Source organism: Hypomesus nipponensis, chromosome 13, assembly GCF_054491055.1.
Source record: "Hypomesus nipponensis isolate SF chromosome 13, ASM5449105v1, whole genome shotgun sequence".
Lineage (NCBI taxonomy): Eukaryota > Metazoa > Chordata > Actinopteri > Osmeriformes > Osmeridae > Hypomesus > Hypomesus nipponensis.
Window position 1 is genome coordinate 7,577,982 of NC_140373.1, and position 15,308 is coordinate 7,593,289.

General features: G+C 45.8%; 2 protein-coding genes across 3 annotated transcripts; one reads left to right on the forward strand and one right to left on the reverse strand.

Moving 5' to 3' along the window:
• Positions 1 to 2,071: 2,071 nt before the first annotated feature.
• On the reverse strand, positions 2,072 to 4,086 carry htr7 (5-hydroxytryptamine receptor 7). Its single transcript, XM_084670355.1, has 3 exons — positions 3,962 to 4,086; positions 3,631 to 3,796; positions 2,072 to 3,401 (listed from the first exon to the last, which is right to left on the reverse strand). The coding sequence occupies exons 1-3, from the start codon at positions 4,083 to 4,085 to the stop codon at positions 2,597 to 2,599; spliced, it is 1,095 nt and encodes a 364-aa protein (XP_084526481.1). The 5' UTR covers position 4,086; the 3' UTR covers positions 2,072 to 2,596.
• Positions 4,087 to 5,194: 1,108 nt separating this feature from the next.
• On the forward strand, positions 5,195 to 14,489 carry LOC146259757 (pantothenate kinase 3-like). Of its 2 annotated transcripts, XM_084670768.1 has the most exons (8): positions 5,206 to 5,258; positions 5,414 to 5,731; positions 8,406 to 8,758; positions 9,499 to 9,752; positions 10,196 to 10,372; positions 10,528 to 10,651; positions 11,812 to 11,937; positions 12,029 to 14,489. In XM_084670768.1, exons 2-8 carry the CDS (start codon positions 5,452 to 5,454, stop codon positions 12,086 to 12,088), a joined length of 1,374 nt encoding a protein of 457 aa, XP_084526894.1. In that variant the 5' UTR covers positions 5,206 to 5,258; positions 5,414 to 5,451; the 3' UTR covers positions 12,089 to 14,489. The 2 variants fall into 2 exon arrangements, with proteins under 2 accessions (XP_084526893.1, XP_084526894.1); XM_084670767.1 differs by having other exon boundaries at positions 5,195 to 5,731.
• Positions 14,490 to 15,308: the final 819 nt, after the last annotated feature.

The window sequence follows — 15,308 nt, forward strand, 5'->3', positions numbered from 1 at the left end:
AGTAGCTGGATTGTATGCCACAGACTGGCATGCCAGACAGAATATCTGCAGCCAGACAGAATACCTGCTGCCAGGGAGAATTCCTGATGCCAGAGAGAAAGAGCCCACTCCTCACTGGTACAAGACAGCAGGACTCGGTCATGTTGATCTATGGTTTGCCATCTGTTAGCCGAGCCCACAACTAGGCAGGGGGGTGCAGTGGGGTGCAGTGGGGTGTTTGGGGTGCTTGCTTAGCCCCCACCCCCATCCCTGCCACTGTCTCCGTCAGCCCAGATGCCACTTTAATTTATCATCCCTCACCATGTTTCGCCCTGTATTCGTATTCTACTTCCATCTGATCCCCTGCCTCCCCATTTCTCCTCTAACTGATTCACCTCCCTACCTTCCCCTATTCTTCCTCTATCTGATTCCCCTCCCTGACTTCACCTCCCTGCCTTCCCCTATTCTTCCTCTATCTGATTCCCCTCCTTGACTTCTCCTCCCTGCCTCTCCGTATTCTACTTCCACCTGATCCCCTACCTCCCCCATTTCTCCTCTAACTGATTCACCTCCCTACCTCCCCCTATTCTTCCTCTATCTGATTCCCCTCCCTGACTTCACCTCCCTGCCTTCCCCTATTCTTCCTCTATCTGATTCCCCTCCCTGACTTCACCTCCCTGCCTTCCCCTATTCTTCCTCTATCTGATTCCCCTCCCTGACTTCTCCTCCCTGCCTCTGTTCTTCCGGCACAGCCACCCTGTCCCCTGTCGCCTACCATTTCTTTCTGACCTCTCTTCCCGCTGCCTCCCTACCCCCTTCCCCCTCTTCTCGGCCTTCCTCTCCACAAGACAATTACTGGCCTGATTCTAATAATAATACTGCTCTCCTCAGGTGCGAGGCAGCCTGTGTGTTTCTCCACATTAGAACTGCTAATCACCACAGCTACCACAGGGTTGTCTGAAGGAGACCCACACAGAGGACTGCCCACCTGTAGAGGAAGCTCTGTCATCCACTAGTCTGGTTTATTCAGTGAATCACCTCCCCATGGCTCTTCAATAGGGATATGTGTCATGTGATGTGTACTGTACACACAGTGAAGGCAGAATAAACCAAAATATTGCAAAAACATTATACACTTTTACTTTAAATAATACAAGAAGACATGTTATCTTGCACACAAATGGACATCTCTGACTTCTCCTTCAGTTTTCCATCTTTACATTTAGTATCCTCCTCCTTTAGTATCCTTTACATTGAAAAACATCTACACATTACCAGCCACCTTGACAACATCAGTTACCTACATTTCTCTCTCCAAAAGACCCTCAAAAAATATATTTTAATGACATAATGTTCTACATTAAGCTACAGTACCTCTTCAAATCATGTGAATTTACACCACTCAAATTATGCTGTACAGTCCTGTACAGGATTGGCTTCATCAGATTTTATCACTAATAATCAACATTTCACTTCTACTTGTTTACGCTTAGAGCAGGGGAACATTGAATTTGACCAAATATGTCAGTGTGACCAGCTGGAAAGAATATTCACAGGATAAATATAGATGACTGACATAATGCTTCTTCTGACCTACAGATTTCTGTCAGAACGCCATTACTCACACATGAATAATACATTCACATGCTGTAGGACAGGTTAAAGTGGACTGTTTACAAACCTTTGAAGGAAAGAAAGTCCGCTAATTCTTTATATGCTGTATTGTTATTTGAAATTTATTATTCAGATCTAGAATATGACTTTTGACCCAAAGTGGCAAATGGTTGCATGATATTACTGTCATAAATTGTTCATAAATTATGTAAAGGGTGACAGTGTCCTCATTAATTGTTCGTGGAGTGAGTCATACTTCACATGCGTGTGCAGTGTAATTTTGCATGCATGTTGGAGTCATCTCAATGATATCTTAATGTCATTGAAAAAATCATTAGAGGTGACCTGTTACCCTTGCTGGGTACAGAACAAATTCAGGGGGTGGGTCCTCAAAATTTATGAGGGAGCGGGCACTTTTTTAATCTGGCGGAATGACTGTATCTGTCTAGTCATCTACATGTCTGTCTGTCTTTCTGCCTATTTATCTCTCTTGCTGTCGAAGTCTTTGTTTATCCGAGTGTATCAAATATTGTATGTGGATGTCCTGGTAAGATCTTTCCAGTCATACTTTCTATTCATAGCTTGGGTTATCTGGTCATGTTAACATGATGAGTAATCCAGCCTGAAGTCAGGAAGTGTTCCAGACTCGTGAAAAAACTCAAGATGTTGGCTCTGCACATGGATACTGGAATGCAGATGACCTGTACACAAAACCCCAACTGGTTCACATAATTGTCTCAGAAATAGTTATTTTAATGTACACGTATCAACCACTAAGACCTCTCCCTCTCTCTCTCTCTCTCTCTCTCTCTCTCTCTCTCTCTCTATCTCTCTCCACAGTTCAAATAAAAATACATTTGAATCACTCCAGGTTTCTCTCTTGTTAGGAAAGAAACCAGTCTCTCCCAATTGTTGGTCTCACTTTGACCTTTATGACCAATATCTGTCTATCTCTCTCTCTTTAGGCCTAAAAGGACCGTACTGACCCTCCCCTCTCTCTCTCCTACATAACCTTAATGACCAGGTCATGTCTCTCTGTCAGTTTGAGGGCCTCCTGCATGCTGGCTGCAGACAGTTTACGGTTGATGTTGCGGTAGCGGCAGAGGAGGATGTTGCGGTAGGTGGTTCTCAGGTCGCGGTTGAATAAAGCGTAGATGAAGGGGTTGATGAGGGAGTTGGCGTATCCCAGCCACAGCAGGATCCTCTCCACCCACAGGGGCACACAGCTGCACTCCACCCCGCAGATGAACGGCCGGGCCGTGGAGAGGAGGAAGAAAGGCAGCCAGCAGACACCAAAGCACCCCACCACGATCCCCAGCGTGGCCGCTGCCTTCTGCTCCCGCTTGAAGATGGAGATGTTGTTCTTCCTGTCATTTCTGAGGAGACGCGAGAAGCGGGCGCACTCCTCCACCTCCCGCTGGAGCTTCAGGGCTGCCGCCACGCAGTCCACTCCCTCCCCCGCATCGCGCACGCCCTCTCCCCCACCCCTGTCTCCTTCCCCCGGCTCCCGGGGAAAGCCAGCGATGGTGTGTTTGGCCGCGCTGACCTTGGCGGCTCGGTAGATACGATAGTACATGATGAGCATGACAGACATGGGGATGTAGAACGCCACAGCGGTGGAGTAGACGGTGTAGCCAAAGTCTTGGCTGATCAGACACACGCGGTCGTCATTGACGTTCTGGGCCCAGCCAAAGAGAGGGGGCAATGTGATAGAGGCAGAGAGGAGCCACACCGACAGGACAATCTTGGCCATGCAGCGGCCACTCTGGCGGACAGGATAGGTGAGCGGCTTGGTTATACCCAAGTACCTGAGAGGACGAGGAGCACAAGCGGAGAGACAGATCAGATCGATACTCAAGGTGTAAATAAGAGCACACAACATTTTCCTCCTGTATTCATCAAAAGGCTTCATCACGGGCTAGGTGTGTTTTGGTAGCAAGTAGTTCTCTGGTCTGAGAGGGATTTTTTTTTTCTATAAGGACGCATTTGGCAGGAAAAGGAACTAGCCTGATCAGTAGCAGGTGCATGTTGTCTCACCTGTCTATGCTGATGACACACAGAGTCATGATGGACGCAGTGCAGCACATCACGTCCATGGCGATGAAGACATTACAGAACACCTGTCCGAAAATCCACCTGCCACCGATCAGGTCCGTGATGCTGACAAAAGGCATTACAGCCACCGCCACCGACAGGTCCGCCACTGCCAGAGACACGATCAGATAGTTGGAGGGCTGCTTAAGTTTCTTCACAAAGCACACAGATATAACCACCAGTAAGTTTCCGCAGATGGTGAGAAAAGTGAGCATGGTGAGGACTGCTCCGATGAGGACCTTTTCCATGCTCCCGTGGCTAAGAATCTGCTCACCGCAACTCGTGTCGTTTTCGGCAGGGTACAAAGTTGGTAAAGTTGCGGCGGTTGAAACTGGAGATCTGAATAAGCGCACGTCCATCATCTCCGTAGTCATGCTGTTCCTTACGAGGTCCTTCATCTGTCCAACAATAATCTTTGATGATCAGTTTATTGTATTTGTATCCACTGAAGTCAAAATCTCTTTCATTAGCAATTCTTTATTGTAATCGTCTTTCCAACTTTACTTTAATCAACTGTATTTTCAATGTAATTAGCCTACCTGTACACCGTTATCCGTGCCCCAGCGCCACCAACGCATAATAAGGTTAATAAGGATGGGAGGGAGGATTAAAGGGATAACACGACTCCGGTTAACAAGCTTGAAGAGTGATACAATGCGTGAGGCGATTCAGTGATAGTTGGTGGCAGTCACTCTGTGGAAATCTGTGGTTTGGTTAGAGAGAAATACACCGGGATGACGTCAGAGAACGAGGATTCGATTTTGGCAATTGCTGTACTTTAGCTTATAATAAAAGTAGATTGCACACATTATTTTATATTTGCTGCTTGCAGTTTTATTAATTCATTATTTTGTGTAAATGGATGAAGATAAATCAGAGAAAAAAAATTGGCAACTGTAAAAGATGATATTCCTCTCTTTCTCTCTCCCCCTTCCCCCCTTCCCCCCGTCTCTCTCTCTCTCTCTCTCTCTCTCTTTCTATCTCTCTCTCTCTCTCTCTCTCTCTCTCTCTCTCTCTCTCTCTCTCTCTCTCTCTCTCTCGCTCTCTCGGAATGGTAATGTCTTTGAATCCAGGCCAGGGTATTTCACTTTTAGGCCAGCGACTATGTGGCGCCATCATGTGGTATCATAGGCTATAGCACACAGCGAGAAAGGAACAGCCTTACACTTATGATCACAACACACGAAAACAGTCGCAATAAAAATAATTGTTTAGCCTTATGAAGATAGACCTACTTTTACAGTGTTTTGATAGTTCAAACGAACATTCTGCACGTTTGCTTCAATTCCAAATAGTTTAGGTTACTATAATATGCTTAGGTGGTTATTGTCGTTTTATCTAGGCAACAAAGGACAGCAACATCCTTGCACGAATAACGGCTAAAAGCTGTAGAGAATACTAATTAGGAAATTACTGAAAGATGGATACATTATTAGGCCACTAGTTTAAGGGATGTTCCATTCGAAACCTGAGCTGTAGATACAATGACGTAGGCTGCCGGCTGTTAAACTCTCGGAAGCTGCCGCAAGGGGAGAATGAAGAAGATGACCGACAGTGACCTCAGTTGAACGGTTAGCAGTTGTTATCAAATTGTATCACCTCACACGTGGAGCTCATTTTCTCGAAAAGGCAGTTAGATTTCTTTCGAGAGGTATTAGAGAAAGATAGGCTACGTTTCAAACCATTTTGAAACGTTCTTAACGCGGACTAATTTCCCCTTTCCAAGGCTTCCTGCTGCGCTGCCGCTCTCCTTCCTCATTGAACATGGATCATAGCAACACACCGGACCTGACAAGGACGGGTGCCTGCCACGGAAACGGTCTAACAAACGGATTTCATTCTACGTCAACCAGCAACGGGAGTTTAAATGCCTTAAGTTTAAACGGAACGAGTTGCAGCGGTAGTGGGGGCGGTAGTAGCAGTGGAAGCCATAATGGAATTGAAAATTTTCGCCATCTTCAGGAGGATGTTCAGAATAATGGGTCGCCAGCCAAACGATGCAGACTTCGGAGAAGAATGGATTCGGGTAGAAAGAACAGACCACGTAAGTCGTTGTTGCTGTTGGAACTGCTGTCAACCTCGCAGTTCTCAATTTGACAGCTGTCAAAGAGCAGTCGGCTTCAGTGGAAACCATGGTCATTGTACTGATTATGTAAATTATAAGACGCTTTCTGAAACCCAAACTAAATTGGCCCCAGGTAATGATCTCTCAGATCAATGACTTCTCGGGAAATAGAGCATTGCTTGAACATCGCAATCCAAGCATTACACTAAAAACAGTTAAACTGGCCGGCTGCAGGGGAGAATAAAGCTTTGTACGAGAGCCTTGGCAGAGAATGTCAGTAAACCCACTTTCTCCTGTGTTCAGTTGTCACAGCACAATACCTAAGCTGTAGGCCTAATACTAATACTTCAGGAATTTAGATTCCTACGAGTCTTATCGACTTTAAGATGCTGTCAGCAACATTTCCAGCACATTTCCAATCGTTACTCTCGCGATTTGCATTGTGAATAATAATTTGCATCGTGTCTATATTGACATAGTGGATAGTATCTGTTATAATGTCCCACCAACATTAATGATGCCATTTTACATTATATGTTATTTTATCCCCGGAATGAGGAATGTATGAGGAATAACTCTCCTCCCTCTAGTGTTTTTGTGAGGCCTTTGACATGCTCTGGTATTTCATTGGCTTATCCAGAGTCAGGCGGTGTGCAGAGGGCACTGCTGTTATGATAGACAACTGTTCATAGCCAATCACAAGTCAGTACTTTCCAGGAGGGCGGTCTGAAGGAGATGCAAGAGCCAACCCCTAAATAGCAGAGGGGTCTCCCAGCTTCCTCCTTTACTCCCCCAGGCCACTAGATACATGCGACAATGTCTGAGGGGTAGAATAGTTTACTGCCTTGACACCCTCACACCAACAGATCATAAGCTCTGTATTTGACTACTTATGTCTTGGATGGTGGCGTAGACTGTCCAAGCATCTGAGACTGTGTGTCAGGATGAAGCTCATAGTCAAAAAACCAGGTAAGACAGCACTGTCTTTCATTGGTATGTTCCCACAGATGCGAAATGCGGATAAGGTTTAGTTTTGTGTTTTTTTTACTGTGTGTGTGTGACACACACACACACATTCTGTCAGTGTGCATGAATGTGTACAAATGTGAGATAGATAAGATGTGCTCATTCTTAAAACCCAACCTTGTGTCCAAGAGTTTGCCACAACAACTCTAGGCTGTCTGTCTGCATTCCTCTGGCGACTGGAACGCAAACAACTCATTGCTATTATGGTCTGGAATTGGAGAATATTGGGAATCAACAGATGGCTGTAGATTGTTAAGAAGCTGTTATCAAGATGATATCATGACATTCATTTGTTTGTGATCCATTAGATAAATAAAACATATTTTGTTGTTGTTTTTGTTTGCTATCCTTTTTATTTAATGTTGTCTGAAATTATTCTTAGTATAAGTTTGTGTGTGTGAGTGAAAGAGTGTGACTACACAAGAAATTGAACACCGGGAGTGTTAGTGTGAGAGTGGACCTAGGGTATATAAACTCAACAAATATACTGGACACTCCTGTTGAGTGAACGTGAGAAGTGAGTTTGAGAGAATGAATGAGTGAGAGTGAGAGTGAGTGAGTGAGAGAATGAATGAGTGAGAGTGAGAGTGAGTGAGAGAATGAATGAGTGAGAGTGAGTGAGAGAATGAATGAGAAAGAGTGAGAGTGAGTGAGAGAATGAGAGAGAGAAAACCAGCCTAAGCAGGGCTGTGGCAGAGGAAAAAAAACTTTGCCTCTGGCCTAACCTGGCTCTACTGGAGCAGATAAACAGGACTACACAGACCTTTAACCCACATGCGGCTTTCCAGTCAATTGACTAGTCAATGAAGTAGCCATTTAATCAGCCAGTGAACCAGCATGACAAACAGTGAATCAGCCGGCCATGGGACCAGCCATATCTAATCAGTCAGATAGCCAGTCAGTGATTTATTTAGCCGACCCCCACCAAAAGTTGCACCCTGACCTGCCCTGCCCTGCCAGGCCCTAACCTCTGACCCCTAATTGACCCTAACCTCAACCCCTTGTGTGTGTGTGTGTACATGTCTTTCAAATATGAAAAATAATATATATCGGCTCATACAGAGCTGTACAGAATGTGTATCCTTGATGCTGTAGGGACAGAACATTTCAGTCTGCTGGACAAGAGGGGGTTAACAGAGGGTTGGTTTGGATCTCCAGGCAATCTTCTCTCCATTGCCATGTTTCCATGGCAACAAAGCCCTCTGCTTTTGTTGCTGAACTTGGCTGCTCAGTGTGTGAGAGCCCTGCCCCCCCCCCCCTTTCCCTTTCATTCTTGGCCCCCACACTCTCTCCTCCCCTCCTCCCTCTCTTCGTTCTCCTTATCCCTTTTTTACTTCCTCATACTCTCTCCCTCCTCTCCCCTGTCTCTTAGCCTCTCTTCACCTCCGGTCCCCCTTCTCAAGTAAAATAACCTACAAACATTTAATTAGAAAGATCTGTGCATCATGTGACAAGTCCTTTGCTCATCTATACTGTGATAGACTGGTTTGGATGCATCATACAAGGAAATGCCATTGTCATCCCACACACCTTACAGGTGTTCTGGGACTGTGTAGATACCAGTGGGCCTTTTCCTAGTGTCTCACCCAGTACCTATTATGACCGGTGTCCATCTGTCCCTCCCCAGCCTTCCCCTGGTTCGGCATGGACATCGGGGGCACCCTGGTGAAGCTGGTCTACTTTGAGCCCAAGGACATCACGGCGGAGGAGGAGCAGGAGGAGGTGGAGAACCTCAAGAGCATCCGCCGCTACCTCACGTCCAACGTGGCCTACGGCAACACGGGCATCCGCGACGTGCACCTGGAGCTCCGCAACCTGACCATGTGCGGCCGCACGGGGAACCTGCACTTCATCCGCTTCCCCACGCACGACATGCTGGGTTTCATCCAGATGGGCCGCGACAAGAACTTCTCCAGCCTGCACACCACGCTCTGCGCCACCGGGGGAGGGGCCTACAAGTTTGAGGACGACTTCAGGACGGTGAGAGAATGGAGAGGGCGAGGTAGAGGTTAGGGATCCCTCACAGAAAGAATCAAAGACCGACAGAAAGAGAAGAAAAAAAACGAAAGAAAGAAAGGGAGAGAGAACAAAAGAAAGAAAGAAAACAAACAGCGAAGGGTAATTACTGGGTAGGACTCAGGCCCGGAGTGGCCATCCGGGGAATCAAGAGTTCCCAGTAGGCCGCTCTGCCCACTCATAAATTGGGCCAGCAATTTATGAGTTTATGAGCTCAAATTGTTTTTTGAGCTTTATGTAATATAAATGGGTAGGTCAAATACGTATTCTCAAAAGCCCAGAATCTTTCAGGTAAAAAATTGGGTTGTAATTTCAGGCAAACATAACAGTTTGAGTCCAACGTAATGTTTGTATTACATAAAGCTCAAAAAACTATTTTGCACTGAAATGAATGCAAAAAATCTCGCTTGCGTGCAATGCGCCCTTGCATTCCTGTAAAGTTCCGATTTTTGCTTACATCAAAACCTGGACTAGGTCCTAGGTTCGGGTTAAGCCCCGAATATTTACAACGCATGGCTCGACCCCTGGTGGGGATAGGCTGGTTTTGGCCATTACACTCCCGGGCCGAAAAAGCTTCCCACTCCAGCCCTGGTAGGACTGGGTCATATTCTGCCACCCAGTCTGACTAGGCTTGCATAAATGAGTGATCTGAAATAAAGCCTTTTTGAGTTAATTGAAAGTCACATCCTGGTTCTTTGTACCAGATAGCCGACCTGGAGCTTCAGAAGCTGGACGAGCTGGACTGTCTGATCCACGGCCTGCTCTACGTGGACTCGGTGGGCTTCAACGGTCACCCCGAGGGATACTTCTTCCAGAACCCGTCTGATCCAGAGCACTGTGTCAAACAACCTTGTTGCCTTGACAACCCCTTCCCCATGCTCCTAGTCAACATTGGCTCAGGAGTAAGCATCCTGGCTGTCTACTCCAAGGACAACTACAAACGGGTCACAGGCACCAGGTACACACACACACACACACACACTTGCACACACTGCCATGTACTTCACTATTGCTGGATCAGTGTACTGAGGGTAAACAGAGATTGCACTGTTGTGAAGTAGACCATCATATGTGTGTTTGTTTTGATATGGTGTTGATACCAGTCCAGTTTGAATACCATGCTCCCTAAGGACTGGGTAGGTTGTGCGGGTTCATATTGTGGAGTACAGATCGTGATGTTAGGCTTTAGGCTAACGTTAGGGTTTATCCTATACCTTTTAAACACCCCCTGTTGTTAAGTCGCACTTATAAATAGTTGACGTGGCACACAAGGATGCTTTTTTGTACATAAAAGTGACCAAGTGACTGGTTACATTTAAGTGACACCAGACCCTGTACACACTGGGTATACTGTAGAGGACTTACAGAAGATGGTTCCTTCTCTCTCAACCCCCCTGTTAGCCTGGGAGGTGGTACGTTCCTGGGGCTGTGCTGCCTGCTGACTGGCTGTGAGACGTTTGAGGAGGCGATGGAGATGGCTGCCAAGGGGGACTCCACCAACGTGGACAAGCTGGTGAAGGACATCTACGGAGGGGACTACGACCGTTTCAGCCTGCAGGGCTCTGCTGTGGCCTCCAGGTAAGAAGCAGGGGCACACGGACATGAACCACTGAGGCGGCGAGGGCTGTTTTTCCTGAGGGCTCTTTGTGACGTCATTGATTGATGGATGCGTGGGTGGATGAATGGGTGGGTGGGTGGGTGGGTGGATATACTGATGTATTGATTGATTGCAGCTTTGGTCACATGATGAGTAAGGAGAAGAGGGACAGCATCAGTAAGGAGGACCTGGCCAGGGCCACGCTGGTCACCATCACCAACAACATCGGCTCCATCGCACGCATGTGTGCTGTGAATGAGGTACTGTCACGTGTTCATTTATAGGATTTGTATTGAACTGGTGTTTTACCAGTTGTATCCTGACATGTGTTGTGTAGTCATGAGCTCGTCTGGTAGATTGAAGCCAATGGGCTTGTTCCAAAATCCCCTTCCACTCACCTGACAGTCACACAGACTCAAGTACATGCTCTGTTTTTGAAAGGATTTGAAAAACAATTGGACCTCAGCTCTAGTGGTAGAGAACTCATGTGTCCGGATGTCCCTGGTTAATCTCAAACATGAAAAAGGAGGAGATACGTTGATTAAAGCCATTTAGAATGATCCATTTTCAGCTGGTTAAGCTGCAAGGTTAGTTTGAGGGGTGCTCTACGCTGCTGGTCAGTCCACTCCCTGAACCCTGAGTTTGACCCCACCCCTATCAGACACAATGACAAGACAGTGCTTAACAATCATGTCTACACATGTCACAGCTTGGCTTTTTCTGGGGTACGTTTTCCAAAGCAATACTTGACTTCCTTGTGGAGGTGTTAACAGCAGAGGAGGTGTGTGTGTGTGTGTGTGTGTGCTCGTGGAGGACTGGAAGAGAAGAGCACTCTGTGTGCTTTCAGCTTCTTTACAGTGTTGCCTTGTGGACTGGAGATCAAGCAGCATTGTACAGGGCTATCAAAGCACACAGTACAACAGCATTGACAGCATGAACACACACAAACACACGTACATAGACATGTCGAAAGATTTCTTGACCTGTAGGTACCCTGTCAATATTGCATATTGCTCTCTTTAGCTCTGTGTCCACAGGCCTGCCTGACAGCCACCCCGCTCAGTTTGTTGTTGTTTGTTGTTGAAGTCTTTTATTAGAACGACAGATGGAATTGTGATGCAGTTGGCAGGAGCGTAAGTTCCATTGACTTGCGCTGACATGGGCTTTTGGCGGTTGCTTAACCCTAGGTTTCCTCTGCTGAGTCACCATGGTCAGCTAGGATTCAGTTTGGATTCTCATACTGCAGTGACATGTTCTCTCCACCAGGTGGCAGTCTAATCTCACTGCACATAGTCATAAACTTCTGGCTTTTGTAAATTCCTTTCGTATTATCTTGCTTTTGAAATGTCGATCTCTTATCTGTTGTTTTTTTTGTGCTACAGACATTGTGGTGAACCTTCCATCTGATGTTATGTTTCAGAAAATTGAGAGGGTGGTGTTTGTGGGGAACTTTTTGAGGATCAATACTGTGTCCACCAAGCTGCTTGCATATGCCATGGACTTCTGGTCGAAAGGCCAGCTCAAAGCCCTCTTCCTGGAGCACGAGGTCAGTCACAAACTTGAATAACGCACGTGCACAAAATACACATTCACCTTTTACTGATGTGATGGTATGTGATGTTGCTGCTGGTCCACAGGGTTACTTTGGAGCTGTGGGTGCCTTCCTGGAGCTCCTCAGGTTGTCAGATGACCTCTGAGGGGCACCTTGAAGACCTATGAGGAAACCACAGAATGAAATTTGAATCCCTCTTAAACCTGAGATGCTGCTGGAGTACTGTTCCACTACAGCACCTGACCTAGCCTGGGTCTAACCTGGGTCTAACCTGGGACTCACCTGGTGATGGGGCCATGGGGCAATTATGTACATAATTTGAAACTGAACTTTTAAAAGGTTACTAATTATTCTAATCAACACCCCGTCATCGTCAGCCTTTCCCCACAGAGGTTTCCAAATGTTATTTCCACACGATGCAGGTCGATGGAGAGCTGTGTGGGTAGGGGTTGTGGGTAGGTAGGTGTTGTGGGGTTATATCAACCGCTGAAAATTATCAGCTTCCTCCTGGTACTGTTTCTATATCCCTACCTGCACATAGACTCAAGCCAAACACTACTGATCCTCTCATAAGTGTGTGTGTGTGTGTGTGTATATATTTAAATATTTTTGTTTCAGAATTAATCTAATATTTTTAATGACGTCTGTATGCTTCCCCCCCCCCCTGTCATTTAAAAAATGATTAACCTAAAGTATATGTTGTAAGGGGCAAATCGCTTTAAAATGTTGCAGCATTAACTTTCTCACTCAGCCTTTGCACTTTCTACCAAACAGTCAACATGACCATCAGCATTCTCCCGTGTGACTACCACATATGGTAGACATGGTACCAAGCATGGTTTAGAAGCCTTTGTCCCACACAAACACCCTAGAATAATGGATGGTTGTATTATGCCAGTTTACAAAACAAAGACCATGATTCAGTATGTGAAATATGACTGGAAAGAATGAGTGTACCTCCTAATATATGAGTGGAGACCTCTGGAACCTGCTAGATCTGTATGACCAGGGATCTAGCCTCTCCTGTGTTGGCTGTTGGCTGTCCCCCAATCTCCTGTCCTTTCTCATCTGTCCTTCTGCCTTATAAATGGCCCTGTTTGTGTGTGTGTGTGTCACTGAAAGCGTTAAGCAGGGACCAAGTCTTGATGAGTTAGTAATGACCCTGTCAGCCCACTGTAACTAGTCCACGCTATTCTAGTTCTGGACGGAGGAGATACTTGACCACTCGGACACCTTGGCCTGGTCCAAAACAAAGCCCTGATCTGGTGCTGAAGCAGATCTCACAGGAAATGGTAGGCTTCATCAAGAGGCTGTCGCTCAGTCTGACAAACTGTTAAGCGTAAACCTACTCAATAACCTATTACATCTTCTCAGATCTACATGTCAGAGGTTGTTTTTGGATGACCAGTATTGCAATCTTAAGTTTTTAGTTCATAGACCAGTTTCTATGTGGCACTACCCACAAGTAGTGAGTTATATTTGTATGACTGCCTTCCTTCCTTCCTGTCTTCCTTCTTTCCTGTAAACTGTGTCTTATGTTTATGATTTGGGGTTCTACTGTGACTTTGTTGAAAATCCTATTTTGTGATTTTGTTTTATTGTAACCATGTAAATATGGCATGGTGTTGTGTGTTGGAGCAGCGTCTGTGGCCTGTGTGTATTGTCACCTTCCTGACTGACTCAGACACTCTTCCTCTCTGTCTCCATCAGCCATCCTATCGCCCCATCCTGGAAGACTCTGCTCTTCTTTAATTTAATGTGTATGAGTTCAAATGATTCAAAATGCTGTTTAGTATCAGCCATTTTCCTGCACTATGGGGTTTTCCTGATGCGATGACGTTCGTAAAAAGTGTGGCCTTTTATTAAGTCAGTTGGACCATTCTCCACTTATGCGCAAGTGATCACATCTGTTCTGCAGGAGCAGTAAGGCATGACTGAAAGGGTGTCAGTGGTTCATCCTGTGCTGCTTGCAAACTGACAGAACGAGCTGAAACCTGTAAATAGTCCAGTTAGCTTGACTGAGCCACAGGCCATTACCACACCCTTCTAAATCAACACAGTGTCCTGCCTTAAACTCTAGCATTATTTGTTATGTAGGCAAACAAATTCCTCATCTTCAACTTGTTTTTGGCTGCCTTGTTAACTCAATTGGGTTTCAGTCAAAGTTCAGTCAAATATCATTCAGCCTGGCTTTCAGAGACGAGCTACACAGGAAACTATGGCATTCCTGCGCCACTGTACCGCCCTATAACGACACTGAAACTCCCAGACAGAATGGGCTGACAAGTGATAGACACCAGGCTTAACTTCTTTGTGTGTGCATGTGTGCAGACAGGCATGCATGTGTGTGCATGGGTATGGATGTATTCTGCTGTTTTTAATTTAGAGTTAAGTAGGGCATGCAGCCACTGAATCCCCTTGTCCCAGTGTCTACTCTGCTCTGAAGTAACTCTACACTTGTGGAGTTGGCCAGGGTAGGTGTCTGTTAAATTCACTGGAAATGTTCAGCATTCACACCCTGTGTAATAAAGTATTGAAACTGAGAATGTGTCCTGCTATGTCTGTCAGCATCAGTCAAACCAAAATGTTGGTCATTATTCTCAGTTTTCGCCTCTCTGGTCATTAACATATGATGTCATCTGGAATCACTGCCTTTCAAATTAATTTACATGTATTCATTTAGACGCTTTTATCCAAAGCGACTTTCATGAAAGAGCTTTACAAAAATGGCATAGGTCAATGATCATGAACAAGACCTAAAAACATTGCGGGTAACCAAAAACATGAAGCATACATTGTGAAAAGCAAATAAGTGCCAATGGGTAGAATCAGAAGAGAATGTAGTTAAACAAATTACAATTAAACAACATGATCTTTGAAAGTGCTAGATTGTACCTGGAGGTAAGCAAGCAACAATAATATATTCACAGCGAGTACAAGTAAATAAATCAGTTACAACTAACCAACAAGTGCAACAAGTCCCTCAATAACTGTCATTGTGTTCCTGGGGGAAAAACTAACATATGATCCAACAAATCTTTCTTAAGTACTGTTGTACTCCCGGAACAAGTGCGTCTTTAGCTTTTTCTTGAAGGTGGAGAGACAGTCAGTATCTCTGATGGAGGTGGGGAGATGATTCCACCATTGGTGGGCCAGACAGGAGAAGAGCTTGGGTTCGGGGCGGGCGCTCTTGAGAGGTGGGACCACCAGAATTAATCTACATTATACAAGTGTATTATTTTCAATAATTGTCCATTCATCCATCATCTGCCGCTTATCCGGGGGTCGGGTTGCAGGGGCAGCAACCTAAGCAGGGAGGCCCAGACTTCCCTCTCCCCAGCCACTTCCACCAGCTCTTCCTGGGG

Bases quoted from the DNA above. Each gene is read 5' to 3' on its own strand.
- htr7 (XM_084670355.1), bottom strand. From the start codon at position 4,085: ATGAAGGACCTCGTAAGGAACAGCATGACTACGGAGATGATGGACGTG. The intron at 3,797-3,961 runs GTGAGCAGATTC...TGTCTCTGGCAG, and splicing joins CGAAAACGACACGAGTTGCG to TGGCGGACCTGTCGGTGGCG. The intron at 3,402-3,630 runs GTGAGACAACAT...TCGTCCTCTCAG, and splicing joins TGTGTCATCAGCATAGACAG to GTACTTGGGTATAACCAAGC.
- LOC146259757 (XM_084670767.1), top strand. From the start codon at position 5,452: ATGGATCATAGCAACACACCGGACCTGACAAGGACGGGTGCCTGCCAC. The intron at 8,759-9,498 runs GTGAGAGAATGG...TCTTTGTACCAG, and splicing joins TTGAGGACGACTTCAGGACG to ATAGCCGACCTGGAGCTTCA. The intron at 10,652-11,811 runs GTACTGTCACGT...GTTATGTTTCAG, and splicing joins GCATGTGTGCTGTGAATGAG to AAAATTGAGAGGGTGGTGTT.